The sequence below is a fragment of the Macrotis lagotis genome, chromosome 2, assembly GCF_037893015.1.
Source record: "Macrotis lagotis isolate mMagLag1 chromosome 2, bilby.v1.9.chrom.fasta, whole genome shotgun sequence".
NCBI classification, from domain to species: Eukaryota; Metazoa; Chordata; class Mammalia; order Peramelemorphia; family Peramelidae; genus Macrotis; species Macrotis lagotis.
In genome coordinates this window covers 259,440,402-259,462,507 of record NC_133659.1, presented here as the reverse complement: position 1 = coordinate 259,462,507, position 22,106 = coordinate 259,440,402, and the positions used below count along the sequence as shown (strand labels likewise).

The following is a 22,106-nucleotide window of genomic DNA, read 5'->3' as shown; positions in this document are numbered from 1 at the left end:
GTATTTCTCCCCACACACCTCAAAGTGAAACTTTCAAAGATAAATTCCTTGAGGATAGAGATGACTCCAGTTTTCTATTCACATCCACAGTGCCCAGGCCCAGATTGAATAAATCTTTGTGAATTACTCTCTTCATAAAAGCATGAGAAGTCTTTTTTTTTTTAATAACCCACAGAAACAACTTTATTTGGGGGAGGGAAGGCTAAGGGGAAGAGAAAGAAGAGAACAAGCATCTTTATCTTCAGGAGGAACAAACCTTCCTAACCTCATCCCATCCCTGGACCCAGCTAGTTGAGAGGGCTCAGCTGGGCTAGGGAAGGACAACAGAGGGCTAAGGACCAATGTGTTCCAGGGAAATACTCAGTCTCCCCATTCTTTCCCACTTCTCAATTCCTTCCCTCCCCTATTGCACATCAGATCATGTAAACACGGCCAGGGGCAGTGCCCAGGACTATAATGAGGCAGATTCATATGTAAACGGAGATGAGGCTAGGAGCTAGTTGCAGGTATCCAGCTTTTTTAGCCAGAGGTCCACGTTTTTCTGAAAAGGGTTGGTGAAAGGGAGAGGGGGAGGAAAAGAAATGGGTCCCAAACTTTGGCTCAGATTATACAGCAGTGCAAAGGTCTTTAGCTACCCTCCAACTCCTCCACACATACAAAAAAATTCCAGGCCTTGGAGAGCACCCAGTCACCCCAAGGACTCCAATCCAAGCCTGAAAGTATCCAGACTTCTCCCTTCCACTGGACTCTCTGGATCAAGGTCACTGGAGCTTACTCTTGCTGTGCTGACGTGGAAATCCAGAGACAGGTAGTGGTAGTCTATCAAGGCCTAGGAAATGAAGCCAACAAAGGTAAGCTCTCTGGGTGGTAAAGTCACTCAGTAAGAGAACTTGGAAATCTAACTATAGCCCTACCTGTCAATCCCGAGCTCCTCCATTCAGCCTCACCTTCATTATCCCAGCCCCCCCCCCCACCCCCAACTTCAATCTCTAACCCCTCACCAAAGGCCCGGATAAGCTCAGCCCGAACTGCTCCAGTCACAGTCTTGACTAGGCAAAGGGTGGTAAGGCCAGCAAAGGCTGCATTATACAGGAACACAATATAGAAATTTCCCAGCCAATTGAAGCGCCCAAAATCACCCAGCAAGTCAAAGCGCGTAAGCCCTGTGAAAAGAGAAGGAAAACTAAACAGTTTATAAAAGGAAGGAAATCTTAACACCCCCCCCCCCAGATTAAAAGCAGCACCAGTCAGGGGTGACCAACCATTTAGCTCTTCTGGGACCCAACAAATATCATTCAAGGGCCCATATAGAATTCAATACCCATTCTTGAATATAAGCAACCCATACCAGCACAAACTAAAGTGACTTGGGCCTGAGGGGTTGTTGGACACACCAACTTAGCCCCTTAATCAACTCAGAAGTTGGCTCTCTGCTACCCTCATGTGGTCACGTCTTATCAATGCAAGTCTTAGTACTGAAGATGCCACCCCCCTCTACCTTCAACCGGCCATTTTTAATCTCTTATTTTCTACAGACTGTTTAAGAGATGCATAGCCTGAAAAAATTATTCAGAAGAGGATCCAAAATCTGAAGGAAGTGAGTGAATTATACCAACCAAGAGCAAAGACAAAATAATCAGTCCCTGGCAGTAATCAGTCAGCCCTATCTATCAATTGTTCCTTTATCCCCATGGTGGAACCCATCCTCACCTCTTACTTCACTCCAAATACTTAGAAGTATTGTTGGGGCAGTCTTTGCCTAGCACTAAATAACCCTTCTAAGCTTCTCCTTTTCCCAAGGATCCCACCACCTCCACAAAGCCAATGGTACTCACCTAGTGTACGAGAAAAAATAGGTAGGGCTGAGCTCAGTACCAGGAGACAGACACAGTTCCCAATGATCTAAAGGAAAGGGGAGAACAGAAGAGAAAATAATATCTTGAGCAGGTGCCAATATCCTGTTAACCTTCCTGATCTCAAGAAAATCCCCCTCTTCCCCCTCAATACCTGGGTCATGGCTGTATCCTGCCGTTTGGGTCGAAGGCCTTGGAACAATGGAGAGCTGTAGAAGCCCATGACAGAAGACAGCATCAGGTAACTACTGATGACTTAAGGAAGAATTAGCATAGAAATGATTATATCCCCTGCTTCCCCATTCCCTCTCTCTTTTCTCCCCATTTCTTGGGTAGGAATACAACCTGCCAGCCCCCAAGCCAGCTCTGCACAGGGGATAGAAACAGGGATAGAAAAGATGGGGGATGAAGTTTCTTCTGAAGGATACAGGATGAGGACAACTTGGATGATGGCACCAAAGGAGCCCAACTTTGAGAATGACACCTGGCCCAAAGAGGTACCCTGTATAGGAAAAGAGGCAATGATATTGACTGTGGACGAGCTCTTCTCCTTTGAGATCTGTTTTATCTCTTTCCCCATTCCACAACCTTTAGCAAACCAAGGATGTATGCCAATGGGAAGGCCAACTGGCCTTAAAACATAACCAGGGGCAACTGGGTGGCACAGTGGATAGAGAGCATCAGCCCTGAAGTCATGAGGACCCGAATTCAAATGTGATCTCAGACACTTAATAATTGCCTAGCTGGTTGACCTTGGGAAAGTCACTTAACCTTATTTCCTTAAATAAATAAAAAAAATTTTAAAAAGACTTTATGGTTATAAAACACAACCAAAAAACCCTACATGGACCATAAGCCCTATTTCAAGCATTAAGGTCTTTGGGAATGGCTGTAGGCAAAGGGAAGAATTGGTACCTGCATGCCACGGGGCATGGCTGCCTCATCGATGAGCAACTCCAGGATGTGAATGGCAACAATGAGCACAGAGAGGCCCTGGTTGAGGGAGGAAGGGAGGGAGAAGAAAAGAGCGGAAACTAGTCCTATCAGCTCCTATCCTATTGCCAGCGGAGATACAATACCCCTGCCCCACCAGGTCCCTCCCTGAATCTCTTTCCCCAATTTGAAATCACAGAACATCTCTTTCCCTTTTCATATGCCCCACCTCAATCTGTCCTTGGGCATGGTGCCACAAGGGCATCTACTCTGTGGACTTACCCCCACCCACCAAGCCCCACACCCACCGTCAGCACCAGGAGACATAGCATGGCCAGGGGGTAACCCAGGTTTCGTTGCCAAGCAGAGGCCTTCTGTCGTTTCTCTGGGTAAGGACAGGGAGGTGAAATCAGTAAGGAGTTGGTAGCAATGGAAGGGGAGCTCCCAAACCAACTCCCTCCTCCTCTGCCTCCTCTGCCTCTTCCACTTCTTCTGTCTCCTCCACCTCCTCCACCTCCTCCGCCTCCTCCACCTCCTCCATTCAAGGCCACCTCCCCCACCTCCTTGGCTTGTCCACTGCAAACTTTCCACACCCATACCTAGCACGAGCCTCTGTGTCTGCAGAGTCACAACTTGTCTATGCAGCAGCTTCATATCCAGGTGCAGCCAGTACAAAGTAGGGTCTAAGGCAGAGGAGCACAGAGGGGTGACCTGTGACTCTGTCTTAATCATTCCCTTTCCCCTCCCCTCCAAGCTACCAGTTAGGCTTTGCTATATCCTGTCTCTTTTCCAACAAACTATCCCAGAGAATGAGCTCTACTGAGGGAAGAAGGCCACTCACTACACATCCTTCGGGTTAGAGCTGCCTCCTCAAAGGTTGAGCAATGTAACTGTTCTTCCAGGTCCTCGAGCAGCTAGGCAGTGAGAAGGGGGGGGGTGATTTTTAGTAACTTCACAGTCACGGGGAGTTCAGTTCATCCCTGCCCTGTCCATCTTTTTTGTCATCCCCAATCAAGAGGCCAACACGTTGAAAGGGTAACAATCCAATTATAGTAGTTACTTAAAGATCTGAAATCACTATGACAGGCTCTTCCCTAAAGGTACGTTTTGAGTAGCAAGGATACAGGTAGAGTACTGGTAGAAAGGGAATGAAGAAAACCAAGAAAAGGAAGTCTGGAGGAAACGGAGACAAAACTCTTTATTTCTCATTTCTATCTCTGAGGTCTCCCTGCAGAGTGGAAGGGAGAGGGGATATGACATACCCTGGGCTTGACCAGCAGTTTCCCAGTGACAGAGAACATTTGGGCCAGGCCCAGAGGAGTACACACTGCAAAGGAGAAGTTAATTATTTAGTTTCTCTCTCCCTCCTCTTCTATAGAAACAGGGGCTGCAGGCCAGATTTCTTACCCATTCTCCCAACCTCTCCACCCTGGTCCCAAGTTGTTGTGTTCCAGCAAAAATTAAAAAAAGTTCTGCACAAACATGATCACAGACTCACCCAGAAGGAGCAACACACCAAGAAAAGAGATGCAGGAATAGAGGTAGGGAAGGTAGTACTCCCAGAGATCTGGAGGGGAAAGAGGCAAAAATGGTTAGGAAAAAGTCCCAGGGTTTCCTCTTTCTCCTCCCTGCCCCATGAACCCACCACCTGGTCCCCTTTCAACAGCAGATGTCTCAAGATGAAGAATCTGAAGGAAAACCAATGAGGCCCTCCCCAGTAGCATACCAGTGGAGAAGACTGGGGTCACCTTAAACACTCACCATACAAAGACTCCCGGCTGGTCTTGCTGTTGTCCACAATGGCCGAGGCCACCCATACCATGCCCAGCACCAGCAGTGACAAGAGCAGCAGCATCACCACTGTCTCATATACCCTGCCCAGGACCCCCTTGAGGATGGGAATGTGGGGGGGGGGCGAAATGATTAGTAGATGATCAGGGAAGCAATGGTAGAATCAGGGGAGGATGGAGTTGGATGGCATTGGGAAGGGGATATTTGGGACAAGGTTTAGGGATTGGAACACCTCGGAAGGAAACTCCCTTCACCCTCTCTTCCACTTGCTCACCTTCTTGGAGCCAGCAAAGCCTTCCGACTCAGTGAAAAAGTAGGCAAAGGGCATGAGGAAGACAAGGGACAGATTAGAGAAGAGAAAGACAAGATTCCAGAGTCCTAGGGCAGAAGAGAAGATAAAGACTGTATTAAAATAGGAGGGATATCAGAGTGGGAGGAAAAGGAACAGGGAACTGACTGGCCTTTGTCTGAAAAAAACCTCATTTTTGCCTCAGCTCCAATACCTGGGCACAAGAGCAAGCACAAAGCCCAGCAGCGAGGGTCAGTACCCCCTGGAGGAGAGGTCCTTACCATGGATGAGAGAGCCATTAAGCCACTGGATATAGTAGTTTCGGGGAAGGGAAAGCAGCACTTCATTGCTGAGGATGGAAAAAGGCAGGAGCAGAACTGCAGCCAATGCTACTGCTAAGGTAAAGGTGCAGAGTCCCAGTCTAAGGGAAAATAGAATTGGAATCTAAGTCAGTTTTGAGCCCCGGAGTCTCAGAGACCACTTCATGTAGCTGTTCTACTCTGAGGCAGTGAGGACAAGTTTTGGAAGGACCTAGGCAGGGTAACAGCTAGCTCTTCCACTCCCAATTTTTTTCCTTAAGACAAGAGGTTTTTAACTTGGGCCCAATGTGATAATTTTCAGGGGATACACTGCCTTGGATGGGGAGAAAATGACACCTTTTTTTCCTAACCTCTGAAATATAACATTTTCTACAATTATTTAAAAGCACTCTTCTGAGCAGGTACATAGATTTCACCAGACTACCAAAGAAGTCCATGACACATACACTCAAAACATTAAAAACACCTGTCCTAGACGCAGGGGAAGTCAGCAGACCAGAATGATAATTACATTAGGAACTCCTGGCCTCATCAGCTGCCAACTGCTTCCCTAAGAATGTGAGGCCCTTGGGCACATGCTGACTTAGACAAGAGATGTGATCCCCAGGCCAGCTTCTCTTCCCTTCCTAGTCATCTGAACATTGCTCTCCCATTGCTCTCTTTTCCCAGCTGACCATAACATCTCTCCATTCCAAACAAACAAAAGTTTAGTTCTACTACTCAAGTCCCGAGGAACTCCCAGACTCTGGGCACAGAGAAGAGGAGCCATACTATCTCCATTTCTGGTGACTCAGGTCACCAGGGAGACAGGAACAACAACTTTTCTAAGCCTTTCAAGGGTGCATCAAGGCAGGAAACAGGCTGGGGATGAGGTACAGGTATTTGTGAAAAAAACAATCAATGTTCCCCACTCCAATTAGCAAGCTAGTTAAGATTCCTGCTCCAGGGGCATCTCTGGGGCATTGTTCTCTCTAGTCAAATGGGAACTTGGGGTTGGGCAGGAGAGTCAACTGCAGCATCACTTACGCAATCTTGTTGACTGTGGCGTCCTCATCATCCACTGTCAGAATCAGACAAACACACAGAAGGAAAGACAGAGGTCAGCTAATGATTCCAACAGGGCTATTATATTATTACTTAGTTTACAGGGATGAGGAAAGCATTCAGGTGCATCAACAGAGGATTGAGTGTGCCTGGGCTTCTGGTCCCAGGGAGCAAAGGGAGCATTGCTACTGTCTACTGTTGCTATCTTCCTTCTTCCTCCACTTTCCTTGCCACAATTTGCCCCTCCCCATTTCTTCCTAAAAATATTACTGTCAGGGAAAAAAATTGTAAAACTCAAAATAAATAAAATCTTTAAAAAATAAAAAAAAAATTCATGTCACAGGTTCCCCATAAACAACTGGCTAGTAAAACCAGTAATGTCACAGGCTAGGTTCATTGAAAAGAGCTAAGAGAGGATGGGGTAGAGGATCCTGGAATTTCCTGGGGAGCTTTAAGGACTAGCTACCTCCCAAGGTAGAGAGATACAATGATTTGGCTGCTGTGCCCGGGGTGGGAGGAAGGATGTAGGCCTGTCTAAAAAAGAAAACTAGATATATTGAGGTTGGGGGGAAGGATCTGGTGCTTCAAGGCAGTGAAGGATGGTCATCTAGTGATGAGTATAGTGATAACATTATCTGTTGGACAGACAGACCAAAGTACCTGGACCTAACCCTATGATCACAAGCTATCAGAAGGCTCCTACAGGATGGAGCTAGCCCAGAGCACCATTTTCCTTCCTCCCCCAAAGTACATGCTACAGAGGACTTGCCCCATTAACCCTAAAGGCAGATAAGCAACTAGGCTACTCTTCATTAAAGCAGATAGAGAACTGGCAGAGTTCCTAGTTAAGGGGCTTAGGCAGCCCAGGGAGAGAGAATAGCAAGGAATCTGTGCTCCCAGGAAGGGAAAAGTCAGTGGACAAGATAACTCAGGACAATTTAGCCCTCTCCCTTCCCAGGGAGCACCCCATTCCCCTAAGGTTTTCTGCACAGCCACCAGCACCACAACAGGTGGAGAGGCTGACAGAAGTTTGCCCGCCCATACCTGTGGTAAAATCAGTTGGCTTCTTGAATCGGGTCAGAGTGACATGGCAGAGGATGTAAAGCGTTGCAAACAGCAGTGTGGAGATCTGAAGTGGAGGGTAAGATCATAGGAGTGGTAGCTCTAGAGCTGGAAGGGGCCTCCAAGACCATCCTGCCCAACCCTCTCCATTTGGAGATGGAGAAACTGAGGCCTTGAGAGGTAAGGTGAGTTGCTCAAGGTCGATCAGGCATCAGAAGTGGAATATTAACTCAAAACCTTCATTGTTTCAGGTTTGGATTCATAATCTTAATCCCCAAACCATTTCCCACCCAAATCATCCTAATGAAATCCTCTCTTCCTTATAACCCAAAATCTTTTCCTGAAGTCTACTGGCAGTCCCAAATCTCCCAGATTTCCCACTTCTTTCTACCACACTACTAGGCTCACAGCTAAGGGTCCTATTGGTTCCTGCTTTAAATATCAAGCATGATCAACAGAGCTTGTCCTGGGAACCTGGGGGTGGGGGGGGTGGGAATGAGGGCTTCCCAGTTTTCCTGGATAGCAAGGGGATTCCATGTTAGTCCTTTTCCCATCAACAAGATGAGTGGGAGGATACACAAGTAGAGATACACTCACACCTATGCTCTGAGAGACAAAATCTAAAATAGCCAGGTGGTCAAGAGTGAAGAGTCCCTCCCATTGTTAGGGTCCCTTATAAACAGATCACCAAAGTAAGACCCTCAGAAGATTAAAAAAAAAAATCAGAGCTGATCTGTCTTTTCCATTTCTAAATCCAATGATCCTGATGTCTCATCCCATGGATGCTTCAATTCTGCTTCAATTCTGATGCTCACCCCCATACTCCAAGGTCAGATGGAGTCTCTGAGAAGAAGTGCCTAACACCAACGTTAAGAGCCACTGTGGCAGATAATTAGTGAACTTGGAGCTTCTGTGATGAGGAAGAATCTAGGGTCTCAATCTCTAGTAGAGATTCATTTCCAGGATTCACATTCCCAATTTGTAAGCTCTGGCCCTATCTTTATGTGACTGGAAGCCCAGGGGCTGAGCAGAGGAAACAGGCTCAGATTTTCTATGTCACCTACCACTCAAGTATGTGAAAGGGACTTCAAGTATCCTTTCTTCTTATCCCAACACTGATAGCTACTGCTTTCAGGCATTCCTCAATGATTAGGACCAGTTTATCAATAAGCTTCCTTCTACCTTTAATAAATAATATTTCTATAGCTTTAATGTTTTTTAATCTAAGAACAAAGGTATGGCAGCAGCCTCTACCTCCTGTTAAATAAACTCAAATGTAGAATTTTAAAGAGTTGAAATGTATTTTAAAGATCACTGAGACTCAAATGCTCATTTTGCCAGAGGTCCAGAGAATGGAAATGACTGGACAGAGTTGGAGTATAAGAAGTATAGCAACAAGATATAAGGAACAAAAGACCAGGATTTGTGTGAGTCCCAGTCTTGTTCTGTCATCAAATTATTCCCTCTCTGAATCTCAGTTTGTTCAACTATAAAAAGGGCTGTTTGTGAACATTAAGGCATTTGAGTAATTACTAATTATGATAACAAAGGTCTCCTGACTCCTAGGTACAAAACTCTCTTCACTACATATTATAGAATTATATGGGAACCATAGATCAGACTCTGGCTATGCTAGGAACCTAGGTTGTCCTAACTCTACTAGAATAACTGGGCGGGGGGGGGATCAATCTGATAGGGCATAGAGCTCAGTTGAGGCCCTGAGAGGCAGGTATTCTTAACCAGGAATCTCTAAACTTGTTTCACACACACACACACACATATAATTTAAAAAACTCCACAGTATTCTGAACCCCTCACTAAGGGGGTTCATGCTCAAAAAAGGTTAATAATTCTTGTTTTGGAGATTGGTAAAGAGGGCAGATCATGGCATACCAAAGGGCTAAGGCAGCAGGCAATCTAGGCTGAAAACATGTCTCAAGATAGAGTCACCTCCAGAGGTAAAAGTAATAATCTAGAAGTTCTGCAGTTTTATAGCCCAAGCTTCAATCTCCTGGCTTGCATCATACCCAAGAAGGTAGGAGAGCTCAAAAGGTCAAGCTGGAGTTCCACGCAGTCCTGGTTGGCCTGAGACTGAGATGTTCTCCCAAAAGCTGCTTTGTCTAACAGGTGAAAACAGGCAGGTAGACAAACTTCCCTGCTATGGGTTACTACGGAAAACTAAAGGAGAGGGGGTTAGGGGACATCCAAGAATCTCTACTACTCTTTCAATTCAATGAAGCAGAATGGCAATAATAGCTCACGGTTATATTGCATTCAACCATCTACAGAGTGATTTTCTCCAACTTAAGAAGTTTCAATAATATGAATAGTATTACTTCCTTTTATAGGTAAAGTAAATTTGCCCACAGTTATATATCTAGAGCTGAAACAACTATCAACCAAAGCTAGTTCCCTGAAGAGAGAAAACTCCAGATTATGAGACCCAACTGTTTTCATCTTTACTCGTTCCTCACCAATTTCCTTCTCTCAGTGGTTCAACAGTTAGGTTCATCTTTCTTGGATTCTTTGATGACAGAGGTATGAGTGTGAGGGACCCCAAAATAAAATTAAAAATAGGCCACCAAAGGGGCAGCCCTCTACCTCCCTTCCCCCCAGTTTTTCTTCTTCCTTCTCTCTTGTATACATTCAGTATGAAGTAGAGAACCACTACAGATAGCAAAAGAGGGTGAGAAAGGAAGGAGGCGTGGGGGGCTTTAGAAACCCTGGAACTGTGAAGCCCCGAACCTCAGCTTGGCTCGCTGGGCCCCGGGAGCTCCGGCATTCGCCAGAGAACCTGTTGTGGCTCCAGAGACACCTGCACGGCAGGCTGGAAGCGGTAACCAAGGTGGGGACTGGAGGGGAGCGCCTTGGGAAAACAGTCGGCAAGCCCTCTATGGGGGAGCCCACCTGAGCACCCACACCGCTAAGTCTTGCTTCTCTGGCCCCCCATCCTTCCCCACCCCCAACAGGCCGGAGTGACCAGAGGCTTCTCCCAGAGTTTGGGGGAGACCGTGAGCAAGCTCCCCTCCCGGGGGCCCTGGGGAGAGGGTGGGTTTCTTTACCCGCTCCAAGGGCTGAAGCTGATGCCGCCGGCCCCCCGCCGCAACGGCCCCCGGCCCCACGCGCCGCCCCCGGCCCGCACTCACTATGCACTCCCGGACTCGTTCGTGGAACAGCTGCTCCCGCACCGACAACACCTCGTAGTCAGCCGCTTCCATGCTCTGCTCAGCATGGCTGGGGGCGGGGTTCTCCGGGGTCCGGAGAGGACGAGCGGGGGAAAGAAATCCGCCGCCGACAGCCCGGACTCCGCCAAGTCCGCCTCCGCGCCGCGGCCCCCACCGAGACACCGGACCGACTCCACAACCAGATTCGCCCGCCCCTCTTCGCCCCTCCCCGCGTAGCTCCGCCCTTAAAGGGATAGCGACTGCCGCGCCGCCGCTAATCCGGACGCGGCTTCAGATCGCGCCCGGCCCTTTAAGGGCACGTTCCGAAACAAAAACGTATCCGCCGACTGCTTCACTACAACATCGGGCAAACGCCGTTCCGCGTTCCGTTTTAAAGCCACGGCGTGACGACACAAGAGGTAGGCGGGATCTCGGCCGAATGGGCTCAAGTCATTGGTGGTTAGAATCCGAGGAAACTGTTTTTCACCATAACACGGACAGCGATAGGCTAGCCCCGTAGAGGGAGGCGGGATGTTCCTGAGCCACGGATGGGCCGGGCTACCGGCTCTGTTTGTATCGCGAAGAATCCCGGAGAGGACTCCCCCCTGCTGTCCCTTGGAGCTGCGAGGCCAAAGCGCCCCCCCCCCCCACCCCGGAACCCTCGAGGGCTTATTTTGGTAGAAAAGCCTGTCAATTCCGCAAACTTTGGTTGAGTTCCTTCTAAGCGCTGGAAATACATAAATAAGAAAAAGAGAGTCCCTGCCCTCCAGAACCTGCGGTCTCCCAGAGCTGGGGGGTGGGGCCACCATGTGTGAAGGCTTCCGAGGCCGCCCGTGAGAACCTCGGCGTTACTCCGAGGAGCCGGGTTAGAGCCCAGAAAGCGCGGCTCTCCAGTATTCCTTTCTTGTGGCCTCTGGGGAGCTGCCCCATCTCCGGGAGCTTGTTCTCATTCCTTTCCTACACAGTCAAGCACATTTTTTCAATGCCCAGCAGAACTCTTTGAAAGAATTCAAAAGAACTACGCAAAAGAACTATGTCCATTCAATCGGGACTTCCCACTGCCTGACAAGCCTATTATTCATTTCCGATTGACTCTGTATGAACATTCATCACAACACAGTGCTGTTCCAACCATCTCTCTCCTTAAGACTCCAATCCTCTCCCCCTCGTTTTCTCAACAAATTTCGCCCCTTCTTTGCTGAAAAAATTAAGGACATGGAAAATGGATCTTTTGCCTGGAGTATTGAAATATCCTTATTTTCCCCCTCCCCCCTTCTGGTCTTTCTCCTCTCCAATGCATCGTCTGCTTTAATAACTTAGATTTTCAATATAGCTGTCAAAATAGTCTTGCTAAGCACAGGCCTGGCAATCAGTGGTTCCCTATAATAGCCTCCAGGATAAGATACACATTTCTCATGAAAGCTATTGGTTTTAAAGCCTGTCTTCAAATCTACTTGACTCCCTTGGGATAAACCTTCCCATCACACCCTCCAGTAAAAAGAGAGAGAGAGAGAGAGAGAGAGAGAGAGAGAGAGAGAGAAAGGAAGAAAGAAAGAAAGAGAGAAAAAGAGAAGGAAGGAAAGAAAGAACCTTTGAAAGTCATAAGGATGAGTACTTCCGTCCAAGAAAGTATCCTGAAATTGCAGATTCCTATCATCATCTCCAGCAAAAACTTGAAATTCCCTGTTTTGGGGACTTACCCTAACAACAGCTGAGAAATAATCTGAAAGATGCCACATTTAGATATAAACTTCGTAGGACAAATACAATTGTAGAAAATACATTGTCTGAGACCATTCTCCCAAAGGACAGAAAAGATAAAGAGGAGAATATGGTCCTGATGTCTCTGAAGTGATAAGGGGAAATATTTCTATATTTGATTTTTCTATATCTTTGATGTAAATATATCTTTGTAAAAACTAATTGATGTAGTGAGTTAAATGGAACCGGGTGCTAATCACAGAAAGCTGCAGGAGACTTGAACTAAAGACATAAAGGGGCATGATGCTTCAACCCCTCAGAGCTACTCCTAGAACTCCGAGGGAAAGAAATAGCTACATGATCCTGGGATTGTGAACTGAGAGAGTACTTGTTATGTCTTTATGTTTTGTCTTCCCTACTTTTAGAATATAAGCTCCTTGAAGGTAGGGTGGTGTCTTTAAAAAATATATCCCCAACCCAAAGTATAGTAGTAGTAAATGTCTTTCACTCAATATTCATGGTTGACTATCCAGTAAAACTAATCTTTATTCTGACTACTGAACCAAACATTTTTTTTTTTAGGTTTTTGCAAGGCAATGGGGTTAAGTGGCTTGCCCAAGGCCACACAGCTAGGTAATTATTAAGTGTCTGAGGCCAGATTTGAACCCAGGTACTCCTGACTCCAGGGCCAGTGCTCTATCCACTGCACCACTTAGCTGCCCTCTTTTTTTTTAAACTTTAATTTATTTTTTCAGTCACATGCAAAGGTAGCTTTCAACATTTATACACTTGCAAGTTTATGGGTTCCACATTTTTCTACCACCCTTCCTTTCTCCCCCCATGACAACTAACAATCTGGTAAAATTGTACATGTATGGTCATGTTTAATATATTTCCATATTAATCATGTGAAAAAACATAAAAGAAATTTTAAAAAGTGAACATAACATTCTTTGCTCTATATTCTCCATAGTTTGTTTTGTTTTGGTTTGGTTTTGGATGTGGATGACCTTTTCCATAATAGGTCCCTCAGAGTTGTCTTTGATCACTGAACTGTTGAGAGGATCATAGTTGATTCATTTCACAATGATGCTATTAATGTTAAACAAGACATTTTCCATGACTGTCTCTTGCCTAGAATTCTTTTCCTCCTCATTTCTGACTCTTGACTTCTCCACCATTTGTTAAAAAACAATAACTTTTAAATAGTTTCCCCTTAATGCTAATGCTTTCCCTCTAAGATTATGTCAAATTTAAACATATTTATTGTACATTCACATATATATTTGCAGATTTTTATAGTTGACACACACATATAAAATCTGTGTACATAGTTGTTTGCATGTTGTCTCCTTCCATTAGACTGTAAATTTTTGAGCGTCAGAACTGTTATTGCTTTTCTTTATATCCCTAGCTTTTACATTATATACCATATAGTAGGCATTTAAATAGCTTTTTGACATGATTTGACTTGACTTCCCCTCCAGCTCTACATCCTATGATCCTATGATCTTCATTGACCTACATCTCCTGGTTCAGGTTATCATCAGCGCTTTCTTGGACTATTGATGTATTCTCCTACTTTCTTTCCCTTCTACCATTTTTTATTTATTTCCAATCCAACATTCACACAACCAACAAAGTAATCTTCCAAAGACTCAACATTCTTTTATTCAAAAATCATACTGTTTAATACCAACTCTTTAATATTCATCATTTAAGGGCAACCCAGGCTAGTTCCAGGTGCCTTATATCACATTTCCACCTCCTCTCTTCCTGTACTTTTAGTTCTAGTTAGATCAGACTTCTCAATGTTCTCTAATCTCATCCTTATTTTCTTGCCTCTAGGCTCTCAGGCAGGGTCACTAGTTGAGTGACCTTGGGCAAGTCACTTAACCCTAATTGCCCTGCATCCAGGGCTGTCTCCAGTCCTGATTCATATCTTGGCCACTGGGCCCAGAAGGCTCTGAAGGACAATGAGGCTGCTGATTAGCACTGCCTCCCTCACTCAAATCCAATTCATATGCTTGTTATGGTATCAGCTCTTTGATGTCATGGTCTTCTTTGAAGGGCAAACATTACCCTTCCTAAGTCTACCTAGCAGAATCAATGAGGAAGGAAATTATAGCTAGACTTGTCATCAATAGTGAAAGTCCTATTTATGTTTATTTTAAAAAAACTTTTTTTTCAGGCAGTGGGGTTAAGTGACTTGCCCAAGATCACACAACTAGGCAATTATTAAGTGTCTGAAGACAGATTCAAACTCAGGTCCTCCTGACTCTAGGGTTATTGCTCTATTCACTGTGCCACCTAGCTGCCCCCCGTTTATGTTTAGACTTCATTATACATCTTGGATGTTAGGGCATAAAGGTGATTTGTGGTGATTAGAGAAATCCAACATTTGACAGCTAATCCTACTAGTCAATCAGGTAAGAAGAAACTAGGATCATCAGCATCCTCTTTGAGTGACTTTAGGCAATCCATATCATCTCTCTGGGCACTAGTTTTTTCACCTATAAAAAGGTCTTTTTTGATCCATCCAATTGTTTATACTTTCTCCCAATCCTGAAATTATTTTGTATATATTTTGCATTTATCTATATGTTTCCCTTTCTACCAATCCTTCCATTCCCAATAGTGTTCAGAGTCTTGTATTGTTATCTTTATATCTCTAACACTCAGAATGGCAGATGCTTAACAATTTTATTTTAATCTAGGGGACTGAATTGAATAATCTCTAAAGCTCCTTCTAGCTCTAAATCTGTTATACTATAATCTGTACACCCCAGTGTTATGGACTTTAGTTGCCTATTTGTATTCTATTAAGGTGACACTAACATGTTCCTAATCTATCTTTTACTGTCAATAATTAATAATAGCCCCCAAGCTACTGTTATTCTATTGTACCTAGAGGAAAATCCAGGAAAGACCACAAGGTAATCCTAAAAGCAGCCTGAAGGCTCTCTGATTTGGAATACATAAGTCTCATACAAAATGGAAATGAATGAATAAGAAAGTTAAGCATTTAAATATGCAAGGTATTTTGCCAAGTGTTGGAAATACAAATACAGAGAGAGAGAGAGAGAGAGCGCTAGGGAAAAATCACAGATAAAGGGAATGGAAGTAAAAGGAGTTTTGATCTGGCAAATCATAGGATGGTTGAATTGATGTATAATGTAACCATTTGATTTTCCCTTTCCAGTCTGATTTTTCTTTTTAGGTTTGTTTTTTTTTCCCCCAAGGCAATGGGGTTAAGTGGCTTGCCCAAGGCCACACAGCTAGGTTATTATTCAGTGTCTGAGACTGGATTTGAACCCAGGTACTCCTGACTCCAGGGCCGGTGCTTTATCCACTGTGCCACCTAGCCGCCCCATCATGGCTTCTTGAGAAAACATCTTGAGATGAATGGAAAATTCAGACTGTCTATGAAAACTGAGAGGTATGTAAAATGTAGGGGTGCCAGACAAGATCCATTCTGTCTGTGGCTCTTCTGCAGGCCACAGTGCTCAGGTAACAAGGTCAGAGTGCAGAAATTAGAGGCCAGCTTAGCTCGGCAGGAACTCCTTGTCAGTAGCACCATCTGCAGGCCGATAAGGAACTAATCAGGAACCTGATGCAGTTGGGAAGTAAAAATGACATCATCCCCGAGAAGCTCCTCCCTTTTCCCCAGGGCAGGCCTGTTTCAAGTAGTCATAAAAACTGGCCACAGTAAGACTGAAGGAGTCCTGAGATCAATGAGTTCTAAGAAACTTTCCTTTAATTCTTTTCTAGGCCTCCATTTCAACCAGCAGGGGGCTGGTATAGGCAAGTAATTTCTTTTTGCAGCCAATTTTATTATTATCTGAAAACATTCTTTTTCTCCTCCTTCCTATCACCCCTACCTTGAAAAGAGATTATAAAATGTTATTGTGAAAAGAAGCATTGTATTACAGGGTTTGGGGTGTGGGACTTGGGTCTCACTCCTGGCTCTCCTTCTATCTGTGTGACCCTGTCTGACCTGCTTAATTTCTGTAAGTCTCAGTTTCCACAGAACTAAAGCAAGGAATCTGATGAAGTCTTCTATTTCTAAATTTCCAATGTTAAGGTCTTTCCTAAAAGAAAAAAGATACAGAAAATTCAAAGTGCTATTGGTGTTAATTATCATTATCTGCAATTAATATTTGTTTTGGTCCTACTTTGTTTATTTCTGCTCAATAGTTCAAGAAATGGCTTCACACACCTTTGACAGGCGTTCCAAGGAAATAGCAGTAACCTAGACAGCTGGGAAGGATAGTGGAGTTCTGAGGTATAAATCAGGTGGTACAAGCACATGGCACTGTCCTTTTGGATGGGTGGTAAAACATTTAGATCTGAGTCACCACACTTTGCTATCTTTTTCTTCAAAGCTCAAGATTTTCTCAAGGATGATCTCACCAGTCCCTGTAATACTCTTTGGAAGAAAGGTAGAAGGAGGGGAAAACTGAGAGCCTTCAAGAAGCAAGGGAACTTAACCTATGGCAGAAATCCAAATTGCCAAAGCCCAAGTCCCTCTCTATCCCATCTCTATCTCTTCCTAGAGAGACACCATTTTAGGAAGTTCTTGCAGGTATTAAAGGCAATCAGTCAATAAATCAATAGGTGCTGTAAACTTTTGAAATACCTGCTGGATAGTGTCCTAAGCACTGAGAATATCATGACAAAGGGAAAACTGTCCCTGTCTTAAAGAGTTCATAAATCCTAATTGGAAAAATAACATGTAAATGAACATCCCAAGGACAGCTAGGTGTAAAAGTGGATTAAATTCTGGGCCTAAAATCAGGAAAATTCATTGAAATCTGACCGCAGACACTTGCTACCTGTGTGATCCTGGGCAAGTCATTTAACCCTGTTTGCCTCAGTTTCCTCATCAGTAAAAACAAGCTGGAGAAGGAAATGGCAAACCACTCCAGTATCTTTGCTAAGAAAATCCCAAAGAGGGTTCAAGAAGAGTTGGATATGATTTAAACTACTCAACAATAAATATCTTCAGATAAATAACCAAATCTGTTTAACCTTAAGTGTAGAAACCAGGTGTACAGGATTAATCTGTGATGCCTTTTTTTTATTTAGGTGCAATTATAACACATTCAAAACAAACTTAAGGTAATATTGATAGTAACATTAGACAGCTATAATTGGGAAAACCCAGAGAATTGCCTGTTATAAAAGGTGATTGGTGTTTTTACAAAAATTTTTTTTTTAATTTTTGCTGATTTTTTTTTTTACATCACCAGAATTTCTGTCAGTATCCTCCTCTTTCCTCCTTTCTCAGAGAGCCATCCAATATAACTAATAGTATTGACCTGAGTCTTAAAGAAGACTGGATTCTAAGAGGTGGAGGTGAAGAGGGAAAGCATTCTAGGCTGATCATGGAAATAAGAGATGGGATAATATGTGTAAGGAATAGTAAGTAAGGCAGAAAGTACATGTCAGTGGAGGGAAGGGAAGGGTTAAAGTATAAAAAGACTAGAGAAGTAGAAAGGGAGCATATTAGGGAAAACTTTTAAGGTCAAACAGGAGTATCTATTTCCTCTTAGAAAAGGAAGCCATTATAATTTATGGAGTTCCTTTGTGCTTTGGGAATATCACTTGTTCAGGTATGTTGAGGATGGATTGGAGTGGGGATGTGGACAGATAGGGAGAGAAGAGAGAGAGAAATGATGTAGGGAAACCTATCAGGAAGTCTTTGCAGTTCAAGTGAAAGAGGTGATGAGGGCCTAACAGGGTAGTGGTTTTGTAAGTTAAAGATAAGGGAGTATATTGGGCTGGGCTTGACCTAATAGTTTGGGTTCCATATTGGAGCAAAATGAGACAGTGGGGTGGAAGTTGTTAAGAGGACAATTTAAACTTGAAAATTTTAGACTAGCAAAACCCAACAATTAAAGCTGTTATGTGGAAGGTAGTAAGGTTTGTCTTCATTGAAGATTTCCAAGCAGAAACTGGGCAAGTATAACCAGGGATATTGTAGTTTCAGGTATAGTTGACATAAGCCGTCAAGGATTGTTCCAGCTCAAAAATTTTGTGATTCAGTGACAGCTTGATTTGATATTACCTTATATTTACTCAGCAGTCCATAGTTTATAAAACATTTTCCTCTCAGTTCTGTGAGATAGTGATACAAGCATTCTTCTTTAACCTACATGGAACTGAGGTTTAACTCACTTATGAAGGTGCAGATCCTTATATACTTGCTCAGAGCCCAAAAGCCATGATAAGTATGATAATAAATTATAATTTGTTTTTAGGTTCCAATCTGTATCCCTTCCATCCTCCTTCCCCTTTCCTGGTTTCTCAAAGAGAGTGAGTGACTTGGGACCATCAGCTGACTGTTTGAAAAAAAAATTTAAAAAAAACCCAAATACTTACACATTTGGACAAACCATTCAAACAAACTAAGAAGTTAAGAGTTAAGAAACTCTCTGAGGTGCAGTTAGGGGAGAGAAAGAAAGAGCAGTTCCAGATGTGGGGCAGCAAGTAGAATGAAATAACAGGAATTGTGAAATTGGTACTTGCAGAGGATAAGAAGGGAATAATGCAAGCTCACAAGACTTTGGGTAGTTCAAGCATCTAATAGTGATTTTCAAAATTTATGTCCTGAACTCTGCTACTCACTCAATCTTTTTAAAACTTTTTATTTATTTAAGGCAATGGGATTAAGAGTAACTTGCCCAAGGTCATACAGCTAGGCAATTATTAAGTGTCTGGGGTCAAATTTGAACTCAGGTCCTCCTGACTCCAGGACCAATGTTCTATTGACTGCACTACCTAGCTGCCCCATGTGTTGTCATTCCGCATTAACATGTAATTCCTAGAAAGTGGATGCTATCCTAGTTTGTCTGTATTTTTAACACTTACTGCAGTGTCCAGCACGTTGTAATATCTTTTTTGGGTTTTTTTTTCAAGGCAATGTGGTTAAGTGACTTGCCCAGGGTCACACAGCTAGGTAATTATTAAGTTTCTGAGGTCTGGTTTGAACTCAGGTCCTCCTGACTACAGGGCTGGGTGATCTATCTATTTCGCCACCTAGCTACCTCCACCCCCCCATGCTGTAGTATCTTAATGAATGTTCATTCAGTTATTCATTCATTCATTCTTCTCAGCAGAGCCCAGAAAGGTCATTATGGGTTCCTCTGCTTTGTATATGGATATTTTAGGATTAATTGACCCAGGATACTGATAATTAGAGACACAGACTGATGCTGGACTTAGCCTAGTCCCCTCCTAGAATATTTAGACTGCCCTTTGTTTCAGGGTACTGTTCTCCAAAAGGGCATGAGGAAGGGCAAACATAAAATTTTCTCAGGATCTCATTCTTCTTTGATCCCAGCACTAAACTAAAACTTTTATTCCCACTTGACCTTTGGCTTAGCTGTCATCATCATTATGCATTTTCATCTTGCTACTTTAGCAGACATGCTAAACCTTTATAATCAACACCAGTTTCTGCTTTCTATATTTTATAGCCTAAGAATCCAACCAGATTCAGAGCCTCATTTTATAATCACAGAATTCTTGGACTGGCTACCACCCAGAAAATAAGTGTAGTTTGTTCTCCTGATTTCAGGCAGAAGCATTTGATCTTTTAAAATATATAAGAAAAAATTTTTTTAAAGGTTAATTGTTGCCTTTTGCTTTGATACCACAATAATTTCACCACTTAAAATGCCCTATATTGAGTGCTTTCTTTTTACAAAGAAAAATAATTGTCAAGTGACACAGAAACTATACACCCAAGTAATCAAAAGGATCCTTGTGAGGTTTCCTCCCAAATCCCTCCTAGCACCTCCTCACCTAACTCCAATTCATTTGTATATCTTGGCATCACCTTTGGGCTGATATAGTCTTTTTCAAAAATGAACAAGAAGCATCAATCATCATTATCAATTAGCAGATTATAACCTGTTGGTATCTGACCAACTTCTGGAGATTCTTGTTTTCATCCTCTTATAAATTCACCCAGTATGAAGGATGACTTCCTTATCTTTTCCTAATATTGTGCTTTAGGCCCTGAAACCTAGCAGTTACTTAATGAATGTTTATTGGCTCACTAAGAGTTCCAGTGACCCTAGTTATCTACCGACGTCTCTCCTTGCTCTTGTCAAACGATCAACACAAAGTCTTATCTTCTCATCCAATTCCTTGATGAAGTCCTTAAAAAAAATCATTAAAAAAACTAGTAAGGGTCTGAAACAGGATTTGAATTCAGATCTTCCTGACTCTAGACTCAGAGTTCTATCCACTGAACCACCTAGCTTTCCCCATTCTAATAATTATTCTATGCTAATTTGAAGCCAGGTTATCCAGTGGACAAAATAAGGAAAAGAAAAATACTAGGAAGCATTAAGAGATGATGGTAAAATAAACTTTGCAATAATTCTATATAGCCAGCAGAGAAAAGGACAAATTTGTCCCTACTCTTCTTTAGGGTTTCTTATTAGTTATACAAACATACATCAGCCAGTTCATACTTCCCATTGGAGTCAATCTTACTAAGTTTCCTAATCGTTTTCTTGGCATAATAAATCACCACTGAAGTTGCTAATTAGATTTCCTAATCTTCATTCTGACTAATGCTAATTTAGGGTTTTGCTATAGAAGGGGTCTGAGAGTTGGGTTGTCTGCCTCAGGCAACATCTCATCCAGAGATCATCATAATGAGATTTAAATCTCAACCTCACAGTTGAGTTTAGGTAGTAATTGGCACGATCTCTTGTTTAGTTTGTATGGAGCAAAAGGGTTACAATCAGACTGAGAGCTCTATATGGTAACTCTTATCAAGCCCATGTGTATAGACAGCCTATGGAATAAAATGGAATATAGAGTTAGGGCAAGTGGAGAAGTTAACTGTGGTGAATGAAATGTAAGTTATTGTGCTGTAATAACAGAAAGTGACAATAAAACTTAAAAAACTATGTACTTTATATCTAACATTACACAATAATTTTTAATGATTCAGAGGCAATGGTTAGTTGGTTAGTTAGCATACTTCCAAGAGCATATATCTGACTCTCTGTGACTGCATTAGGTTTTCTTGGCAAAGATACTGGGATGGTTTTTGATTTCCTTCTCCAGATCATTTTACAGATGAGGAAATTGAGGCAAAAAGGTTAAATTTAAATGATTTACCCAGGGTCACATAGCTAGTAAGTATCTGAGGCCAGATTTGAACTCAGGAAGGGAAGTCTTCCTGACTTCAGGTCCAACTTTCTTTGACACCTAACTGTCTTTCCAGAAGCATGGCAGGCCCTTGATAAACTTCTGTTTTCCTTCCCTTGCTTATTACCTATTTCATGGCTCACTTAGGTGGCAGCAAAGGTGGAATGTTAAAAGGAAAAAAAAAAGGTTTTTGCTTTCATGGGAAGTTTGAGGGACCATATCCAAAGTTTCCACTTCTGAGGGGAGGAACCCCTGTTACCTTATAGGTTTTCTAGACTTAAATCGTTCCTTATAATTCATCAGGGTTTGACTACTTTTAAGTGTTGTAAAAGGAAGTATGAGCTAGGTGTATACTTTTAGTGCTGACAAACTACCCTGTGTACCTGACTTGTTTCCCTGCTTTTAAAATGCTTCAGAAAAGGAGGCTATTGATTAATTAACCAACAAGGGAATATTTATTAATAAACCCACAAGGGAATTTAACATGTAATTTGTTTACCATGTGGAACTCTATTTTAGTCACTGACTAAAAGGGAATCTCCAGTGAAGTCCATCTAATGCAAGAAGTCCATCTCTCCTGCCAAGGAAGTGGGCTACATTTAAAAACCCACCCCAACTCTATTTATATAATTTTTTATTTAAAATTTATTTTATTTAAAATTTATTTTATTTAAATTTTTTATTTAAAATTTTTATTTAAGATTTTATTTTATTTATGCTATTTATAGCAGCTCTTAGTGGTTGCTGAGAATTGGAAATCAAAGGAATTCTCATC

The 22,106-nt window shown here is 42.9% G+C and overlaps 1 protein-coding gene across 2 annotated transcripts; it reads right to left on the bottom strand.

Annotated features, from left to right (window-relative positions):
• Positions 1 to 145: 145 nt before the first annotated feature.
• Positions 146 to 10,807, bottom strand: LMBR1L (limb development membrane protein 1 like). Of its 2 annotated transcripts, XM_074226009.1 has the most exons (17): positions 10,439 to 10,807; positions 7,275 to 7,359; positions 6,213 to 6,246; positions 5,148 to 5,287; positions 4,852 to 4,955; positions 4,548 to 4,674; positions 4,285 to 4,353; positions 4,049 to 4,113; positions 3,628 to 3,700; positions 3,386 to 3,469; positions 3,095 to 3,171; positions 2,769 to 2,846; positions 2,282 to 2,355; positions 2,008 to 2,098; positions 1,836 to 1,902; positions 1,002 to 1,163; positions 146 to 829 (listed from the first exon to the last, which is right to left on the bottom strand). In XM_074226009.1, the coding sequence occupies exons 1-17, from the start codon at positions 10,508 to 10,510 to the stop codon at positions 762 to 764; spliced, it is 1,470 nt and encodes a 489-aa protein (XP_074082110.1). In that variant the 5' UTR covers positions 10,511 to 10,807; the 3' UTR covers positions 146 to 761. The 2 variants fall into 2 exon arrangements, with proteins under 2 accessions (XP_074082110.1, XP_074082111.1); XM_074226010.1 differs by lacking the exon at positions 7,275 to 7,359.
• Between the last annotated feature and the right edge of the window lie 11,299 nt (positions 10,808 to 22,106).